Genomic DNA, 22,414 nt, shown 5'->3' on the forward strand with positions numbered 1-22,414 from the left:
GGGGTCCAGCAACATTAATATTACATGATATTACATTTCATAACACTTTTCACAACACATTAAGTGTGTTCCCTCAGGCCACTACTCTACTACCACATATCTACAATACAAAATCCATGTGTACGTGTGTGTAGAGTACGTGTCTTATCATGTGTATGTGTGTCTGTGCCTGTGTGTGTGTCTCTTCACATCCCCGCTGTTCCATAAGGTGTATTTTTATCTGTTTTTTAAAATCTGATTCTACTGCTTGCATCAGTTATCTGATGTGGAATAGAGTTCCATGTAGTCATGACTCCCCGGTCGAGTTGTGAACAGCGCCGGAAGAAGATGGCTGCCGTTTTACAGCCCTCTAACCAATTGTACTATTATGTGTGTTTTTCCGCGTTATTTGTAATTTATTTTGTACATAATGTTTATGCCATCGTCTCTTATAACCAAAGAGAGCTTCTGGATATCAGGACAGCGATTACTCACCTCGCGTTGGACGAACACTTTTTCTTCAACGAGGCGTTCGCGAAGGATATTCTACAGACTCCAGACAAGGCCCAGATCCCCGTCATTCGCGTGAGGAAGAGACGGAGATACCGTGGACGTAGGTCGGGGTGCCTTGTAAAGATCCGACGGCGAACGAGTAAACTGCCTCTCCCATCAATCCTATTAGCCAACGTTCAAGCTTTGGATAATAAAATGGACGATTTAAGATTACGGTTATCCTACCAACGGGACATTAAAAACTGTAATATCTTATGTTTCACGGAGTCGTGGCTGAATGACAACAATGACAACATTCAGCTAGCAGGCTATACGCTACATCGGCAGGACAGAACGGCAGACTCGGGTAAGACGAGGGGTGGCGGTCTCTGTATTTTTGTAAACAACAGCTGGTGCACAAAATCAAATACTAAGGAAGTCTCAAGGTTTTGCTCGCCTGAGGTAGAGTATCTTATGATAAGCTGTAGACCACACTATTTACCAAGAGAGTTTTCATCTATACTTTTCATAGCTGTCTATTTACCACCACAAACCAATGCTGGCATTAAGATTGCACTGAATGAGTTGTACAAGGCCATTAATCAACAGGAAAACGCTCATCCAGATGCAGCGCTCCTAGTAGCAGGGGACTTTAATGCAGGGAAACTTAAATCCGTTCTACCTCATTTCTACCAGCATGTTAAATGTGCAACCAGAGGGGAAAAAACTCTAGACCACCTTTACTCCACACACAGAGACGCATACAAAGCTCTCCCTCGCCCTCCATTTGGCAAATCTGACCATAACTCTATCCTCCTGATTCCTGCTTATAAGCAAAAACTGAAGCAGGAAGCACCAGTGACTCGGCTAATAAAAAAGTGGTCAGATGACGCAGATGCTAAGCTACAGGACTGTTTTGCTAGCACAGACTGGAACATGTTCAGGGATTCTTCAGACAGCATTGAGGAGTACACCACATCAGTCACTGGCTTCATCAATAAGTGCATCGATGATGTCGTCCCCGCAGTGACCGTACGTACATACCCCAACCAGAAGCCATGGATTACAGGAAACATCCGCACTGAGCTAAAGGGTAGAGCTGCCGCTTTCAAGGAACGGGACTCTAACCCGGACGCTTATAAGAAATCCCGCTATGACCTCCGACGAACCATCAAACAGGCAAAGAGTCAATACAGGTCTAAGATTGAATCATACTACACTGGCTCTGACGCTCGTCGGATGTGGCAGGGCTTGAAAACTATTACAGACTACAAAGGGAAGCACAGCCGCGAGCTGCCCAGTGACACAAGCCTACCAGACGAGCTAAACCACTTCTATGCTCGCTTCGAGGCAAGCAACACTGAAGCATGCATGAGAGCACCAGCTGTTCCGGACGACTATGTGATCACGCTCTCCGTAGCCGATGTGAGTAAGACTTTTAAGCAGGTCAACATTCACAAGGCCGCAGGGCCAGACGGATTACCAGGACGTGTACTCCGAGCATGTGCTGACCAACTGGCAAGTGTCTTCACTGACATTTTCAACATGTCCCTGACTGAGTCTGTAATACCAACATGTTTCAAGCAGACCACCATAGTCCCCGTGCCCAAGAACTCTAAGATAACCTGCCTAAATGACTACCGACCCGTGGCACTGACGTCTGTAGCCATGAAGTGCTTTGAAAGACTGGTCATGGCTCACATCAACAGCATAATCCCAGAAACCCTAGACCCACTCCAATTTGCATACCGCCCCAACAGATCCACAGATGATGCAATCTCTATCGCACTCCACACTGCCCTTTCCCACCTGGACAAGAGGAACACCTACGTGAGAATGCTATTCATTGACTACAGCTCAGCATTCAACACCATAGTGCCCTCAAAGCTCATCACTAAGCTAAGGATCCTGGGACTAAACACCTCCCTCTGCAACTGGATCCTGGACTTCCTGACGGGCCGCCCCCAGGTGGTAAGGGTAGGTAACAACACATCTGCCACACTGATCCTCAACACGGGGGCCCCTCAGGGGTGCGTGCTCAGTCCCCTCCTGTACTCTCTGTTCACCCATGACTGCATGGCCAGGCACGACTCCAACACCATCATTAAGTTTGCCGACGACACAACAGTGGTAGGCCTGATCACCGACAACGATGAGACAGCCTATAGGGAGGAGGTCAGAGATCTGGCCGTGTGGTGCCAGGACAACAACCTCTCCCTCAACGTGACCAAGACAAAGGAGATGATTGTGGACTACAGGAAAAAAAAGAGGACTGAGCACGCCCCCATTCTCATCGACGGGGCTGTAGTGGAACAGGTTGAGAGCTTCAAGTTCCTTGGTGTCCACATCACCAACGAACTATCATGGTCCAAACACACCAAGACAGTCGTGAAGAGGGCACGACAAAGCCTATTCCCCCTCAGGAGACTAAAAAGATTTGGCATGGGTCCTCAGATCCTCAAAAAATTCTACAGCTGCACCATCGAGAGCATCCTGACTGGTTGCATCACCGCCTGGTATGGCAACTGCTTGGCCTCTGACCGCAAGGCACTACAGAGGGTAGTGCGTACGGCCCAGTACATCACTGGGGCAAAGCTCCCTGCCATCCAGGACCTCTATACCAGGCGGTGTCAGAGGAAGGCCCTCAAAATTGTCAAAGACTCCAGTCACCCTAGTCATAGACTGTTCTCTCTGCTACCGCACGGCAAGCGGTACCGGAGTGCCAAGTCTAGGTCCAAAAGACTTCTCAACAGCTTCTACCCCCAAGCCATAAGACTCCTGAACAGCTAATCATGGCTACCCGGACTATTTGCACTGCCCCCCCACCCCATCCTTTTTACGCTGCTGCTACTCTGTTAAGTATTTATGCATAGTCACTTTAACTCTACCCACATGTACATATTACCTCAACTAGCCGGTGCCCCCGCACATTGACTATGCAACGGTACCCCCCTGTATATATAGCCTCCCTACTGTCACTTTATTCTATTGTATATATAGCCTCCCTACTGTCACTTTATTTTTTACTTCTGCTCTTTTTTTCTCAACACTTTTTTTGTTGTTGTTTTATTCTTACTTTTTTGTTTAAAATAAATGCACTGTTGGTTAAGGGCTGTAAGTAAGCATTTCACTGTAATGTCTGCACCTGTTGTATTCGGCGCATGTGACCAATAAAATTTGATTCTTGATTGATTCTGTCCTCTATGTAGTACTGTGTGCCTCCCATAGTCTGTTCTGGACTTGGGGATTGTGATGAGACCTCTGGTGGCATGTCTTGTGGGGTATGGATGGGTGTCCGAGCTGTGTGCTAGTAGTTTAAACAGACACCTCGGTGCATTCAGCATGTCAACACTTCTTACAAAAACTGATTGGGTCGTGACGTACAAGAACGTTTCTTACAGGCTATATAATGCTTTGATGTCCATTGACTTAACTAGGAGTCTTTGTTGGAGACACACTGGGTAGATAGAGGACATGTTTCACAGAGACAATTATGTTCCTCGCAACACACAACGGGTAGCTGAGTCACTGAAACACACATTTCGGCTCTAACCCCATCTTTAAAAATTCTGATTCACACTCTAGTTCTTAAAAGTACCTCTCTGACACACACACACAACACACACACACACACACACACACACACACACACACACACACACACACACACACACACACACACACACACACACAGCCCAGTGTGAGACTATTTAACAGTTCCTCTAAGTAAAATAATCACAGAGGCATGGTTCTCCTGTCTGCATGTTTAATGTTTGAGATTAGAGGGCCATGAGCACTGAGCTTCACATCGCTTCACGTGTTAACAAAAAAGGGATCAAGCTTTAAGATTCAGCCACCCCAGGGGTTTTGACATCATCGGCACTGTTTAAACCCCAACGTTGTTTCAGACCTGCTGAGCAGTGCACTTCATCTGAACCCACAGCCCACAGAGCCATCCACCTGCCTACCGCTGATGCTGCCAGAGTGACATCTGGGCTCATAATAAATACATAAGTCCCCCTTTCACATCCGACTAAGGCTATTTTAGAACCGTCTTGGAGCCTCATGCAGCGCTGCTAGGCTAATGGCTGATGGGAACAGGATGGGAGAACCTGCGATTTGGTTGGTTGGTTGGTACTCCCGTCTTTTTATATGAAGACTGTCAGACATTAACTGGTAACTGTGTAAACATGAAGGACTTAAAATTAAGGTTGAGCGAACCTACCGGTTCCAAATGGAAAAAAGCATATACTTTCATTTTTCTATAGAAATATTCAGCATTCTCAATGTACTGTAATTTATAAATGAGATAATATCTAATGATAAGAGCTAGGTAAATGAGTAATACCTTTGGAGAAGGGGATTGTAAATACACATAGCAATTGTTTTAGAGATTTTTCCTTATGATCCCTGGAGACAAATGTGAAACCAGTCATATGGAAACAAACTAAAAATCATTGCAACATGACATGTATTGCGGCCACTTTTCCACAGTGATGTAGGCTATAAATAGCTGTGCCACAGTGAAGTAGGCTATAAATAGCTGTGCCTTTATTAACATTTCTAATTCTATGCCCTCATAATTTGCAGGGATGAAATTTGGAGACCCCAAGCTATAGGCTTCTGTAAGGCCAAACCTATCAAGTTGATTTATGCGGTTTCTAATGTTTTAATTATATGCCCAGGCTTTTCTCTGTTTTATTTGACAATTTGTATCATGTTAAATATTAGCCACTATCGGGAGCCACGTCAGTAATACCTACATACATTTATAACTGTAACTCTAGTGTAATTTGGAGCCTACGTTTTGCATCATTCCATTCCTTTTACCTTTCTATTTCTGTCACGTCCATGTAGTTGTTTCTGAGGGTCGCTAGCAATAGTGGATCATATTAGGCTAACGATGAGTAATCATTTGGGACATGTAGTTTATTTGAATCATTATGGAACTCAGACCACACATACTGTAGCAGTTTAAGCCTGGAGCCTGGCGCACGGTTCACGATGACTGGACCGTTGTCATTACAGTTCCACGATTAGTGATGATTAGGGTAGATTCATAGAACTAGCCTATTGTTCAACCCCAATTGTACACTTTTTTCACCTTCCAATATTTCATGGTTTGAACTTGAATATGACAACTTTCAGGATGAATCAAACCACTGTATTTTTTATTCATCAATATATTTTGTGCGTATAGGCTCTCCAAACTGGTTTTTTTATGAGTCAAATATACTTTCCTAAACTTTAAATGTGCCTAAATAATCTACAAAATCTGAGTAATTTTTACCTTTTACTGCAGTGGGCTAAATCAGGGCCACACATAGTTTCTTGGTAGTCTTAAACAAATCTACTTTAAAACCAAAGTATACACCTCACACACATGGTTATGGGCTTAAAAAAAAAGAAGACACCTGTACCATGTCAGATATAGAGTTGAAATGTCTTACATTTTTTGTTTGCATCCCAATATTAAACTTCATATACATCACAGAAGACTGAAATATAACAAAACTGTTTGACATAGAAACACTGGATTTTCGGCGTTATAAAAGAAAATAGGTTATTCATTATGAAAAATGTTAATAACATTCCATCCATGAGCTCATTTGACTGCAGGAAAGGGCTACACCAGTTGGTGATGAAACGGAGACGAATATGCATATATTTAGATGGCTTCCTTTCATTGATCCCTAATATTCTGAAGCCTTTCTCTTGATGTATTCTATTTTTTTTTTCTTATTTTACCTTTATTTAACTAGGCAAGTCAGTTAAGAACAAATTCTTATTTACAATGACGGCCTACCAAAAGGCAAAAGGCCTCCTGCGGGGCCGGGGGCTGGGATAAAAAAAACATATATATATAGAACAAAGCACACATCACGACAAGAGCGACACCACAACACGACATAAAGAGAGACCTAAGACAACAACATAGCATGGCAGCAACACGACAACACAGCATGGTAGCAACACAACATGACAACAACATGGTAGCAACACAACATGGCAGCAGCACAACATGGGCGGCAGGTAGCTTAGTGGTTAAGAGTGTTGTGCCAGTTACCGAAAGGTCGCTGGTTCTAATCCCCGAGCCGACTAGGTGAAAAATCTGTCGATTTGCCCTTAAGCAAGGCACTTAACCCTAATTGCTCCTGTAAGTCGCTCTGGATAAGAGTGTCTGCTAAATTATTAAAATGTAAATGTAAATGTAGCAGCACAAAACATGGTATAAACATTATTGGGCACAGACAACAGCGCAAAGGGCAAGAAGGTAGCGACAACAATACATCACGCAAAGCAGCCACAGCTGTCAGTAAGAGTGTCCATGATTGAGTCTTTGAATGAAGAGATGGAGATAAAACTGTCCAGTTAGTCTGTACACTGTATTTAAAGGGATGGCTTAAGATAAATGAATGAGAACTCCATGAGAAAATCTGTTGGCCAGCAAGTGGGAGGGTTTTCAGTGGCCGAAATGTATTCAGCCCGCATCTGCAAAGCCCGTTACGCACCTGCATAAGGTAAGTCTGAATACCAACTACTGAGAAGTGCATAGGAACGGCGTGCGTAGGAAAGGCATACATTTCCTATGTCTGAATCGGCCCCATGATGATTAGCCAATTATTTTTTTCAATTGCTTGGTTTTTGTTGTTGTTGCTTTGAGATTATTTATGTAATGAATAGTGCTATAAAAGTTACATTAATTGTTATGATCTATCAAATCCTAACAAATCTCTATTGGGTTGGAGGTCTCAGTCTACTGTAAAACTACCTAATCCAATCAAATGGGGACATGAGGTAGCAACAGGTCAGGACTGCCTACTACTGGTAGGATTAGATCCCATGTCTGCACACCAGAGACATGTCAGAGATTAATACACTGCCCTGTAATCACAACCTGACCTATAAAATATGACGTTCTGTTGCCTCTGCGCTGAGCAACAGGAAGACGCACATAATGTCCAACTGTGTCTTCCAGCAACTAAAACCATTCTGTCAGGGTGAGGGTAAGGCCATGGTTCAGGGTAGCATCTTCTATGTTTTAAGCTGTTGGTCAATTACACCTAGCCAACACATTGAGGCTTTTTGAGATATTTTTACGTGGACAGGGAACTCCAAAAATATCTGACCTGATCCATTACTATAATTGGGATTTTATTTTTTTGAGGGGGGCCCTCAGTAAAGACCAAAACGTTTCATTTATGGAGATTTTAATTTAGATGTACATAATGAATGAATGACTCCCCACATCCCCATAGCGTGATGGCAGGGAGTGCAAACAATGAAGAACATCCCTTTGACATTTTTTCACATTCAAAAACTCACCCACAAGCAATATTGATTTATCCTTACATCAATTAACTACTGTAACACACTTGGACAAAACTGCTCCGATGTATTTGCATATACAGTAGAACTGCATACAATATAATATACTTCACATAATATAACATCTTGTGAAACTCTTAAAGAAGAAACAGCTTGAATCTTGAATGGTTTTAGGAGAAAAATAATCCCCGTAATCCGTACTCCGCAAATCCGTAACAGGTCAATGAGATTTTTATCTTGTCATGAACTGCCAGCTTAGGTAGTCTACTCTATAAGATCCTCAACATTTTCCAGAACCTTTACATCAGGATTAAAGACAGTTTGAAAACTCCCAATGAGTACACATTCATAAATCAGTAAGATGTTGTATCTAAATGTCAAACAGAAAATGTCTAATTTATAACCCTGCATGTGAGCAGAAAACATCAATAATTCACATAAAACCTAACTCAGTATTTTGTGTACCATGTAAAAACTACTTTGTTTCACACTGAAGTGTCCCACGAATAACATCGGCCATTAGAAGTCTCTCTCTCTCCCCCTCTCTCTCTCTCTACTCTCTCTCCCCACTCTCTCTCCCCTTCTCTCTCTACTCTCTCTCTCCCTCTCAACAAACCAAAACACATAGACATGGTGCCATCTTGTGTGAACAGGTGGTACTGCACACCACAATGAAATGACTTGCCAAGTAACAGTTGTATCTGATGGTGGTGATCAAAAGAAATTATGCCTACCTCAGTGCCAAAAACAAGTCCTACCCAAAATGTACATTGTTTCAGTTATAACCACCTAGCACCATAATGACATGGCCAGCCAGAGTATTGCACTAAAGACACATTTGTATTAGCGTATACTTCATGTGTGTGAAACAGGAGTACCGACTGGTCATATTTACATATTCATAATGTAGGCAACACATAAACATGTATTATCACACTGTAAATAGGCAGATTGTTAAAACCAATGAATACACCACAAGTACATTACTGTATAGTACAAACTCAGTAAACCATATAACACCATCTATAAAAGCCACTTCAAGACAATAAGACAGAATAGAAAGGCACAAAAATAAACATCATAAAAAGGTATATTCTGCAATCCAAAACGCTAATGTTGGAGAGTAGAGGAGAATGGTAAATATATGTAAGATACGAGTGTGTGGAGATCTGTGATTAGAGTCGTTATACAGTAGGTGAATGTTCCAAGTCTTTTACCTGTGGATTTGCAGGTGTGTCTTCAAATGGCCTGCCTGGGTGAAAGACTTTCCACACACTGTACAGTGAAATGGCCTTTGGCCTGTGTGGATAACATAGTGTCTTTTCAATTTCGAAGGCGCCTCGAAGCTTTTGAAACAGATAGCGCACCGATATGAGCTCGCCTGCCTCTCTTCAACTGAATGTCTCGAAGAACACCTGTGATGATTCAGTTTCCTCTTGGTGGTAAAACACTGACTACAGTCTGAGCAGACGTGAAGGTCGTTGGGAGGTTCTGACTTGTATGTAATATTAAACTCTGACCTAAGCCCAACCTCTGACCTAAGCCCAACCTCTGACCTTTCCTCCTCTTTAGCTCCATATTGTGAATTAGTGCTAGAAGATTCTAAAGGGGATTGATATAGATTTAACTTGTGATTCACATCACCTGGTATTTCCGGTTGGCCACTATGGCTGGGTCCTGGTTCCTCCAGGTAAGGAACACGGTGAGTAGCAATTGGATATGTCTGTTTGTTATTTGTGGTTTCTTGGTGATATGGATAGGGGTTTAACCAGTTGGGAAGCTGGGGGTGGTTTTGCTGCCCATAATATTCATCTGAGGGAAACTTGTCCACATGTTTCTCTTCCGCAATATTCCAAGTGCTCTTTGCCAGTTGAGGAGGCGAGATACATTTCTGCTCCACTAGGCAGTTATTTTCTGACTTCATGCTTTTAATGTCTTCCAACTGTTCAGGGGTTGGGGTTGTTTCATGTTTTCTGATGATTTCTGTTGATTGGTTTGTGCTTTCTGTTAAAGAGTAGTGAGTGTAGGATTCACCACCATGACTATTTTGTACGTCATTTCCAAAAGTTTGACTTGGGCCTGGTTCAGCTTGATGAAGACTTGCTGCAAAGATGTGTCCCTCCGAAACAACCCCACCCTCAGGGGGAATGTTGTCCAGTTGAGCCAAGTTGATGTTCTTCTGTTGACCATCCTCATGCATTGTGGTCTTACTATTGTGGACCTTCATGTGAGACTGTAGGTGGCAGAGCTGTCTGAAGGACTTACTACAGACGGTACATCTGAAAGGCTTGATGCCCATGTGGACCAATAGATGTCGGGAGAGTTTAGAAGGATAGTCAAACTTCTTCAGACAGGCCATGCACTGGTACCCCCCCGATTTCCTAGGTGCAACAGAAGGCGGCGGTTGGCTGTTAACGTTGTTTGTCAGGGGGCAGTCGGATTGAGTTGGAGGGACAGCAGAGAGATCACTGCCACTTGATGTCTTTTGACTCCTATTACAGAAGACTACGTCCTTTTCATTTGAAGACGGGGTCCTTTTTGGTCTTGAGAAAGACTTGGTCTCTCGGTCTTCACTATGACTAGTAGAGGGTTTAGCCTCTCTTCCTTGTTCATGAACAGACTGGTGCACTTTCAGATGAGCTTTTTGTCGGAATGTTTTGGGACAAGTGGGGCACTGATAGGACCTCTGTCCTGTATGGATCAGGGAATGTCGCTGTAGCTTGGATGGAGCATCAAAGCGCTTTGAACAAACTGGGCAACAATAACGCCCTCTGCCATGGATTGTGGGTTTGTTTTGAAAGATGCAACTCCTTTGTTTAGTAATGCCTATTAGTGAATGGTGTGTTGGTGCGCTGTCAAACACATCACTGGTATTTGTGTAGTCTGTGTTATATCCTTGTCTGAGAGACACTGGGTCCGCTGAAGACTTACTGTTTACTGTATCACAGTCCAATCCAGGTAGCAGCTTCCCACTGGTGTTCCATGCAGGTTGTTGAGCACCATAGTTGTAGAGACTGTCAGTGGAGCAATGACTGAAGGTAGGTCTGACAGGTAGAACATACTGGCTTAGGAAACAACCAACTTCACTGAGGTCTCTGCTGGCTTCCTGAGGTTGAGAAACTTGGTCTAAATGTTCACTTTGATTTCTCCTCACCTCAGAAACAGACGTGTCCTTTAATAGAATAACCCCTGGTTGGTTGGGAGCATCTTCTATGCTTCTCACAACATTGTTGCTTTTTACATGGTGGGCTTTCATGTGATTCTGTAAGTGGCAGAGCTGTCTGAAAGACTTACTACAGACGGTGCATCCGAACGGCTTGATGTCCATGTGGACCAATAGATGTCGGGAGAGTTTGGAGGGATAGTCAAATTTCTTCAGGCATAGCATGCACATATTTTCCCTTAACTTACCTGTGTTTGTACGTTCAGTGCGATTAGACACAGATGACTTATTGTTTCTGTCTGAGGGGCGAGCGAGGTCAATGTCCTGTGACGCATGCTTTGCACTGTTATGCCATTCTTCAGATAAGTTGTCTAAACCTTCAACAACATGTATTTGACTCTTTTCATTCAGCTCTGTGTTGTACGCTATAGCATTTTCAGAGTTTGAGAGATCTACTTGTGAAGCATGGTCAGTGTGAGGTGGAAGGTAGGCCTTACTCGTATTATCTAACCTATCAGGGTGCACAGCAGTCTCTGGAACTTGATGAGTTCGCTGGTGAACTATCAAATGTCTCTTCTGTTTACATTTCCTGCCACACATGTTACATGGATAGTTCCTTGGCCAGGTTTTTGACCTCTGGGGTTGGGAGAAAGATTTTAGACTTTGTTGTGGAAGTGAGGAGTTTCTAGACTTGGCGGCCCCTGAGTGAATGCTGTAGTGTACCTTTAGATGGGCTAGCTGCCTAAAAGCACGCCGGCATAGGTAGCACTGAAATGGTTTCTGGCCTGTGTGAATCAGGCAGTGCCGCTTTAATTTGGACGGGGCGCTGAAGCACTTAAAGCACTCAGGGCATTTATGAGAGTTTGAATTCTCAATTATTTTTGTATGTTTGTCCACTGTTTCATCTACGGAGGATCTATCCTCATCCAGTGTCTGTTTCTCAGATTCACTCCAGTCATCGTGGTTCCTCAGTACCTCCTCTTTTGTGTGGTGCTTCTCAAACCTCTCGAACTCAGAGTGTGGGGGATAGACTTCAGCGATACAGTGAGAGGAACAGAGAGAGTTTTCCTCAACTCTGTGGACAGGTGCAGTAGGCCTGATGTTTACCTCCAATGTGTCCTCTGCACCGACTGCATCCAAGGAGCCTGTCTGCAAACATGCTGTTGAGTTCTCTATCTTTACAGGAGGGGTATTTTCATATCCACTTGGATGCAAGCTAGACTTTACATTCATCTTCTTCTGTTCCGTTTGTTTTGGATAAAGATGTGTGTTAAGATGGAGTTTCAGATGTGCTAGTTGCCGAAATGCCTTTTCACAGAGGTGACACCCAAATGGTCGTTGTCCTGTGTGTGAAAGGATGTGCCTCTGTAGTTTGGATGGGGCGGAAAAATATTTCAAGCATGTGACACACTGATAATTCCTGCCCTGTGGTGTCTTCTCCATAACACCAAAGGCCTCCTGTGGTCCATGTTGCCTGGCTAGCATTGTGTCCACTAACATCATTCTAGTTCCACCGTGGCACATCCCAGCTGCCAATATGGGAGGGCAACATCTGTAGTGAACAAATCATTTAGTCATTTACAAATATTGTTATGTATTATAGTGTATGTAAACTAAGGGGTCCTTATTACAGTGTAATTACACATGTCATTACACTGTAACAAGTATTGTAATTAATTGTAATAATTCATAGTTACACTGTAATAACAACATGTAACTGGTGGTAACTTGTTACCATGCTTGTTACAAATGTTCAAGTTTCCGATATCTTCCCAATGCACCATATTTCAGCCTGCACAAACCACATGATAAGGGTTAGCCAATTGAAAACCAACCACCTCATTGACACAACTCTGCAATAAAGGGCTCTGGAGTTAGATAATGCCCACACCCGATGGCAAAAACGTCTTAACAAAAATATCTGACATGGTACAGGCGTCTTTTTTTCTTTAATGCCCATAACCATGTGTGTGAGGTGTATACTTTTGTTTCAAAGTACGTTTAAGACTACCAAGAAACACTCTATGTGACCTTGATTAAGCCCACTGCAGTAAAAGGTTATTAACCGTCAATTAAACATTTTTAGACACATTAATACAAAGTTACGTTTAAAGTTGTGAGATAGTCATTTGTGCTTGCCAAATTCTAAGCCTATTATGCTTAGTTGAATAATGGTTTATAAATTAACTTTAAATGGTCATAAGGCAAACTCTTATTCCATCATGTAACCTTGCAAGGGTTTCACTGTTGAGGAACATTCTCACTTTTGGATGGGATGCATTGGAGCAATTATTTATTTATCCCAGAAATTAAGGCATCATGTCAAGATCTCAATGATTTATATATACTGTACATCATTGCAAGATCTATCCATCTGCGCAATACGCTCAAAATAACAACGACCAAGTACGTGCCCACGTGTTGATACAGTGCGCATAGAACCGGATCAAGAAGAAGGTCAGTGTACAAAATCCAGACGTGAAAGATTGCTGCAAAAGGTACAAAGTGTTGTAGGTTAAAAACGTCAGTACAGAGAAAGTACGTTTTCCATGCAATTTGTTTTACTTTTTGGAATACATTAATTCTGCTGGACGATTTAGCATAGGTAGTTAGCTAGCATTTGCTAGCTAGCCTAGTGTTGGCTAGCTAGCTAACATTAGCTAGCTAGCAAACGGTAGCTGGCGATTTTGTTGGGCCTACCACTTAGGCTAGCTAGTTACCATCTACAGAATAGACATTCCATGGACTCTGTTTTTTGGGATTAGTTAGCACGCTAGCTAGCTAGTTTTCTAACCTTGACTAGCTAGCTAGCAAATATGCTATGGTCGCTACTCACCAGCTAACTAGCCAGCTAATGTTAGCTGGGCTCAATGGTCTTATCTTCCCTGAACCTTGTTCTCAGGGTATCCGTTACCCAAGGGTATTACGTGAGAGACACCCATCATGTCAACATTAGCTAGCTAGCTACTAACTTGTGTCAACACACTATGAGTAACGTTAGTTCCTTTTCAATGTAGCTAAACACTAACTAACTAATTAGTGTTAGCAAACACTATTATTGTTAGCTGGATAATACAACAACTAGCTAGGTAGCTAACTATGCCTAGCTAGCTATATGCCTAAACTATAGAAATCATGATGATGATACTGTAACTAGGGGTAATGTAAATTGTCATGCATATTCCCACAAGGTCTCAGACTCCAGGATGGGAAAATGCTTACAACAAAGAAACAGATGAAGTCAGAGACAGAGTTGTCGATTTCCATTGTGAGGCCTAATTGTAATGTTAGAAAGGGAAGAAAAAGACAATCAACATTTTCTAAATTAGCTATCTAGGCTACTCACCATACTATAGCTACAGATTTGAGCCACCACTAAAATAGTTATTTTTACGTTATTGAGTAGGCCTTTATCTTTGTTTAATCTAATTAATCATTTAATTAATCTAACAATAACAATCCTTACTATTTTGTAAGGAACTTAAGGTCTTTTTACATGTTGCAATAAAGTTGACTTAAGTAGAAGCTCATCTTTTGTTCGTAGGTATTTTCTCTTGGTAAGGAGTAATAAGTAATTATATAGAAATTGCTCATAGGTAACTATAAAGTTACACTTCACTTTAAATAGCTAAATCCTGTGTAACATCTAGTGACAACCTTGTACTTATGCAGATACTACATATATGTACTCTGTGGTGTATTAGTGTGTTTATTTTCTAATTTGGACGATTAGATTGTCAGAATGGGTAACGCACTTTGTAGGTACCCAATAATTACAAGTAAGTACACCAACATACACTTCATTTTAACTAGCTAAATCCTGTGTAACACCGAGTAATTACATTGTACATATGCAGATATTACATGTCCTCTGTGGTGTACTAGTGTGTTTACCCTCCCACTTGGATGGCACTTCCAGAAGCTTTAAAATAAGGACCAGGTTGTCAGGACCATTAGGAACAACTTCCTAATATTGAGTTGCACTCCCTTTTGCCCTCAGAACAGCCTCAATTCGTTAGGTCATGGACTCTACAAGGTGTCAAAAGCGTTCCGCAGGGATGCTGGCCCATGTTGACTCCAATGCTTCCCACAGTTGTGTCAAGTTGGCTGGATGTCCTTTGGGTGGTGGACCATTCTTGATACACACAAGAAACTGTTGAGTGCGAAAAACCCAGCAGTGGTGCAGTTCTTGACACACTCAAACCAGTGTGCCTGGCACCTACTACAATACTCCGTTCAAAGGCACTTAAATCTCTTGTCTTGGCCATTCAGCCTCTGAATGGCACACATACACAATGCATGTCTCAATTGTCTCAAGGCTTAAAAATCCTTCTTTAACCCGTCTCCTCCTCTTGATCTACACTGATTTAAGTCGATTTACCAAGTGACATAAATAAGGGATTATAACTTTCACCTGGATTCACCTGGTCAGTCATGAAAAGCGCAGGTGTTCCTAATGTTTTGTACACTCAGTGTATAAGTACACGTTAATTACAAGTGCCCCTCAAGATACACTTCATTTTAACTAGCTAAATCCTGTGTAACAACTAGTAATTACATTGTACTTATGCAGATATATCATGTACTCTGTGTTGTACTTATGGGTTTATCATAATGGGTAACATACGCATTCATTATGAGTTATTATAATTTTAAATCATATTGCAGACACTCTTATCCAGCGTGACTTACAGGGTTAAGTGTCTTGCTGAAGGGCACATTGGCAGATTTTTCACAGTCGGCTCGGGGATTCGTACCAGCAATCTTTCGGTTACTGGCTAACCACTAGGCTACCTGCCGCCATCTGGGATGACACCCGTATTGTAGACCCCAGTCAGTGAGGTTGACCTATCTATATCTGATCTGTTTTTGTAAACTCGACCATGTTAACCCAGATGGTATACTTTTTGGGGGCAAATGTTAGCAACAACATTGAGTGGAGATTTTGAAGTGTGCGCATTCACGGGTAGGTAATTAGATCCTATTGAGCCTCACATTTTTTAAATCTCGCAACACCCAGCGCATTTGTCCACAAGAGATTACAACTTTGTGACAGTTATTACTGAATCGGATGCAGCTGAGAAGAAACTAGACACTAAATTGGCGAATTTAGTGGAAACTTGTCCATTTGTAACAAACATGGTAACAAGCATTTATTTGTTGTTAAACCTCTGTAATTACAGACTGCAATTACCACCAGTTACATCTTGTTATTACAGTGTAACTATGAGTTATTACGATCAACTACTATACTTGTTACAGTGTAGTTACACATGTAATTACATTGTAATAAGGACCCCTTAAAATGAAGCGTTACCAAATAATATCCAACAGAATAACATTAGCTAGCTAGCTAGCCAACAAGGGAGGCTGGTTACTTTTGAAACAGAGCTAGCTAAGCTAGCTAGCTAACGTTAGCTACCCACAAATGTAGCTATGAAACAAAAATCATTCGATTCATTTCTGCCAACTCACCTTATGGCAACCGTTAGAAATGGCTAAATCACGCTTCACAAGCTATTAAGTAACAAATACCGTTATTATTTTACAAAAGAAGCATTTAGCTTGCTATCTAGCTATGCTAAAACGTTCACTTCCTACAAAACAAGCCTTCAAATGACGTATATTATAAGTGCACGGGCGGAAACGTTACCGCAGTTGTTGGTTCCTAGGTTTACCATCCACCGCGGAATGCATGGGGAAGTTCTCTTAAAATTAAAATGTGATCAGATTCTCTGATTGTATGCAATAATCGTGGTAGGCATGGGTCCGATTTAATGGTAGGTATTTGAAAAATGTTTTAACATAATATTAACATAATATGTAACATAATATTATATTATATTATTCTACTCTAAATATTATATAGAATATAACATAATAGGTTAGAATAGAAAAAACAAGAAAAGCAATCTAAAAGGGTGGCTCTAAAAACCTTTTGGCCTTATCTCTCATAAATGATAGAAAGGCAGAGCATGGTGTCCCCAAGTCCTGCCTTTGTTGTTGAGACAGCACTATAAAATATTCAGTAGACTAATCTGATTTACTCCTGAAAGTTCACAGTGACAATAAAGTATAATATATTAGAAGCATGCCTTGGGTGATGCATGCACCATTTTCATAGCCTGGTCCCAGATCTGTTTGTGCTTTTGCCTACGCCGTTGTCCATTTTCAAGCTAAATGTTTGGCAGGACAACTCCATAAGGAGTTAGCAAGAGAGCGAAGACAGACTGGTAACCAGGCTACCATTTTCCTACAGTTTTCAGAAGAATAGATATGTATTACTATCCAAAACAGTAGCATTGAAATGTAGCCAATGCCTTTCAGCTCTTCTGTTGAGAAGCCATTTATCACATTGACAGTTAAAGGGGTCAAAGCCATACTATTAACTACTGTGGAACATTTGCAATGAGCTGGAAGTCAAATCAGTCATAACATGTGTGAGAATGTGTAAGTAGTCAAACGCCTCTGGAGTTCTCAGGGTGTTTAACAGTAAAGGGGTGGTGAGATGATGTGTGTGTTTTAATAGATTTTATTTATTTGTGCAATTTTGTTTTTGGAATACCATAAACCCCATGGCTAATGAGGGGTCCAATTAACTCTAATTAGCATTCTGGGGAAATAAAAATACAGAATGTTGCAGGAAGTGCCATTTAAACATCAGATCACCATATTATTTTTATGAGTGATGATTTTACCACATAGCTTTACAATTTTGCTTTCAGCCTGACATATGAGCAGTCAGTCAGTATATTCAGACATACATATCTTTCTTTCTTGTGTTGTGTTGTTGTTCTTGTTGTTGTTGTTGTTGTTGTTGACACATTCAAAGTGGGATTTTGGTTTACAGTGAAAAAGATCTCCCTGCTCCGCTCCCTCTGCAACCTGCCCGCGGGACATGACAAGCCTGGATCCATTGCTTTCCCCGCTCAGCCTGCATCTCTGTGGAATGATGCAAATGATATCAAATTCCTTCATCCCTCATCATGCATGTGCAGCTAATCGGTATAACACACAGGGATGGGCAGATCTTGGCACTTGGCTGAGGGGCAGGCTGCCTGATTGAATCACTGAGGAGTGGCTCCCTCCCTCAGACCTACGTCATGCTGCACCATCTCCTCAAGCAGGGTTCTATTGACTCTGATGCAAAACCCCACGCTCCTCTGGTCCAAAACCCCACGCTCCTCTGGTCCAAAACCCCACGCTCCTCTGGTCCAAAACCCCACGCTCCTCTGGTCCAAAACCCCACGCTCCTCTGGTACAGAGTGATTCCCATTTGTCAAAGAATAAGTTTGTCGATTCCATTCATATTATATTCTTGTGTGGTTGGTTGTACATGGTAATTGACATGGCCTGCTGATGTGATCTTATTGTGTGTGTGTGTGTGTTTCTGTGTGTGTGTATCTGTGTGTGTGTGTGTGTGTGTGTGTGTGTGTGTGTGTTTTCTACTACATTTAACGTCACATTTTATCTCATCGAAGTAAACACATGAGATGTGTATCTCTTGCCTTAAAGAATAACCAGGGATGTACAACATGTCTTTTTTTTACAGGTTTATCAACCCACAGATGAGGACACATATTCATCACCAGGTGGCAGTAGTAAGTCATAGAGCAGTGAGTGCTACACAGATAAATTACAGACAAAGGCATTGCCTCATTCAGAATACTGGAGAGAGGCAATAGAATTTTGCACAGAAAGTAACCATCGCTTTAGATGCTATTACTGTTACTAATTGTACAGTGTTGTAGTATTTGATCACCGTCATAGCCAGCGACCATTCTGTAATTGGAAAGACAATCACTAATTCAAAATTTGTCTCGAAACAAGTCTACCAAGACAGTAGACAGTTATTTGAAAAGGAAATAATCTCCCAAATATCACAATTTCTAAAACAAGCCATAGAAAGTTGGTTGCAATTTCAATTGAATCCTCCAGAAACAACAGAACGAATAATGCAACAAATATTGTGGTTAAACTCAAATATACTAATTGATAAACATCGTGTAAAAATGTTTAAGAAATGTATAATCTTCGTAAATGATATCATAGGTAGGACTGGTGGAGTTATGTCGCACATGCAGCTAACAAAAACATATGGAAATGTCTGCTCTACCCAAAATTACAACCAAATAATTGCAGCATTACCGCAAAAATGGAAGAGGAAAGTGGAAGGGGGAAAAAGTAAGGAACTTGTCTGTCAGCCCTGCATTAAAGAACATAATTGGTTAAAGAAAATTGTGATAAATAAAAAAGTATACCAGTTTAATTTAAGGACCAAAGGATTGACAGTAGAAACAATGAGAATAGAAGGGTTCAGAACTTTTGTAAAACATCACAGTACAGTTGAAAAATATATTGCAAATAGAAATCCAATATGGATGGTGTTAAGAAATAGATGGGAGGTGTTGAATGGAGTTGAAGGATGGGACTAATAACAACTAACAACAACTAATAACAACAAGACAGCTAATGTTAAGCATACTGTGTTCATAATAAGTATATAGGTTATAGGTTGAGAGCTTTTGTGAAAGAAAACAGTTAGAAAGATATGTCATATATAAGCAAACCGGATGGACATCATGAAAATGATTGGAGAGGTTGAGGGTAGAGGAAGTTCAGGAGTAAAAACAAACAAAATATAATTATTGTAAAATTGTCTGTGTCCATAAAATTTATATAGTATGTATAAGCTAGAAGTAGAGGCCTGAGCATTGTTTTTCACTAGTTTACTCCAATTAGGGAAGGGGTGGTGGGGTTGGAAAGTGATAAAGGGAAATATATTTTAAAAAACGATATGTATATACACTGCTCAAAAAAATAAAGGGAACACTTAAACAACACAATGTAACTCCAAGTCAATCACACTTCTGTGAAATCAAACTGTCCACTTAGGAAGCAACACTGATTGACAATAAATGTCACATGCTGTTGTGCAAATGGAATAGACAACAGGTGGAAATTATAGGCAATTAGCAAGACACCCCCAATAAAGGACTGGTTTTGCAGGTGGTGACCACAGACCACTTCTCAGTTCCTATGCTTCCTGGCTGATGTTTTGGTCACTTTTGAATGCTGGTGGTGCTTTCACTCTAGTGGTAGCATGAGACGGAGTCTACAACCCACACAAGTGGCTCAGGTAGTGCAGCTCATCCAGGATGGCACATCAATGCGAGCTGTGGCAAGAAGGTTTGCTGTGTCTGTCAGCGTAGTGTCCAAAGCATGGAGGCGCTACCAGGAGACAGGCCAGTACATCAGGAGACGTGGAGGAGGCTGTAGGAGGGCAACAACCCAGCAACAGGACTGCTACCTCCGCCTTTGTGCAAGGAGGAGCAGGAGGAGCACTGCCAGAGCCCTGCAAAATGACCTCCAGCAGGCCACAAATGTGCATGTGTCTGCTCAAATGGTCAGAAACAGACTCCATGAGGGTGGTATGAGGGCCCGACGTCCGCAGGTGGGGGTTGTGCTTACAGCCCAACACCGTGCAGGACGTTTGGCATTTGCCAGAGAACACCAAGATTGGCAAATTTGCCACTGGCGCCCTGTGCTCTTCACAGATGAAAGCAGGTTCACACTGAGCACATGTGACAGACGTGACAGAGTCTGGAAACGCCGTGGAGAACGTTCTGCTGCCTGCAACATCCTCCAGCTGCTCGCCTGAGGTTGCCTGACTACCATTAGGTACCGAGATGAGATCCTCAGACCCCTTGTGAGACCATATGCTGGTGCGGTTGGCCCTGGTTCCTCCTAATGCAAGACAATGCTAGACCTCATGTGGCTGGAGTGTGTCAGCAGTTCCTGCAAGAGGAAGGCATTGATGCTATGGACTGGCCCGCCCGTTCCCCAGACCTGAATCCAATTGAACACATCTGGGACATCATGTCTCGCTCCATCCACCAACGCCACGTTGCACCACAGACTGTCCAGGAGTTGGCGGATGCTTTAGTCCAGGTCTGGGAGGAGATCCCTCAGGAGACCATACGCCATGCCCAGGCATTGTAGGGAGGTCATACAGGCACGTGGAGGCCACACACACTACTGAGCCTCATTTTGACTTGTTTTAAGGACATTACATCAAAGTTGGATCAGCCTGTAGTGTGGTTTTCCACTTTAATTTTGAGGGTGACTCCAAATCCAGACCTCCATGGGTTGATATATTTGATTTCCATTGATAATTTTTGTGTGATTTTGTTGTCAGCACATTCAACTATGTAAAGAAAAAAGTATTTAATAAGATTATTTCATTCATTCAGATCTAGGATGTGTTATTTTAGTGTTCCCTTAATTTATTTGAGCAGTGTATATGTATGTATATGTATTTATATGTATGTATGTGTATGTGAATGTATGTATATGCATATATATACAGTTGAAGTCGTAAGTTTACATAGACCTACATCAGTTTTTCACAATTCCTGACATTTAATCCTAGTAAAAATCCCCTGTCTTAGGTCAGTTAGGATCACCACTTTATTTTAAGAATGTGAAATGTCAGAATAATAGTAGAGAGAATGATTTATTTCAGCTTTTATTTCTTTCATCACATTCCCAGTGGGTCATAAGTTTACATACACTCATTTAGTATTTGGTAGCATTGCCTTTAAATTGTTTAACTTGGGTCTAAAGTTTCAGGAAGCCTTCCACAAGCTTCCCACAATAAGTTGGATGAACCTTGACCCATTCCTCCTGACAGAGCTGTTGTAACTGAGTCAGGTTTGTAGGCCTGCCCACACATTTTCTATAGGATTGAGGTCAGGGCTTTGTGATGGCCACTCCAATACCTTGACTTTGTTGTCCTTAAGCCATTTTGCCACAACTTTGGAAGTATGCTTGGGGTCATTGTCCATTTGGAAGACCCATTGAGATTTTGTTTCAATATATCCACATCATTTTCCTTCCTCATGATGCCATCTATTTTGTGACTTGCACCAGTCCCTCCTGCAGCAAAGCACCACCACACTATGATGCTGCCACCCCCGTGCTTCACGGTTGGGATGGTGTTCTTCGGCTTGCAAGCAACCCCCTTTTTCCTCCAAACATTACGATGGTCATTAACAGTTCTATTTTTGTTTCATCTGACCAGAGGACATTTCTCCAAAAAGTATGATCTTTGTCCCCATGTGCAGTTGCAAACCGTAGTCTGGCTTTTTTATGGCGGTTTTGGAGCAGTGGCTTTTTCCTTGCTGAGCGGCCTTTCAGGTTATGTCGATATAGGACTCGTTTTACTGTGGATATAGATACTTTTGTACCTGTTTCCTCCAGCATCTTCTCAAGGTCATTTGCTGTTGTTCTGGGATTGATTTGCACTTTTGGTACCAAAGTACGTTCATCTCAAGGAGACAGAACGCGTCTCCTTCCTGAGCGGTATGACGGCTGCGTGGTCCCATGGTGTTTATACTTGTGTACTATTGTTTGTACAGATGAACGTGGTACCTTCAGGTGTTTGGAAAT

The 22,414-nt window shown here is 41.9% G+C and overlaps 1 protein-coding gene across 1 annotated transcript; it reads right to left on the reverse strand.

The window, feature by feature from the left end:
• Window positions 1–7,674: 7,674 nt before the first annotated feature.
• Window positions 7,675–16,555, reverse strand: LOC311106487 (uncharacterized protein). The gene is made up of 2 exons (XM_084148822.1): window positions 16,439–16,555; window positions 7,675–12,515 (listed from the first exon to the last, which is right to left on the reverse strand). The coding sequence occupies exon 2, from the start codon at window positions 12,485–12,487 to the stop codon at window positions 9,014–9,016; it is 3,474 nt and encodes a 1,157-aa protein (XP_084004948.1). The 5' UTR covers window positions 12,488–12,515; window positions 16,439–16,555; the 3' UTR covers window positions 7,675–9,013.
• Window positions 16,556–22,414: the final 5,859 nt, after the last annotated feature.

This window comes from Coregonus lavaretus, assembly GCF_964263955.1.
Source record: "Coregonus lavaretus genome assembly, chromosome: 31".
NCBI lineage: Eukaryota > Metazoa > Chordata > Actinopteri > Salmoniformes > Salmonidae > Coregonus > Coregonus lavaretus.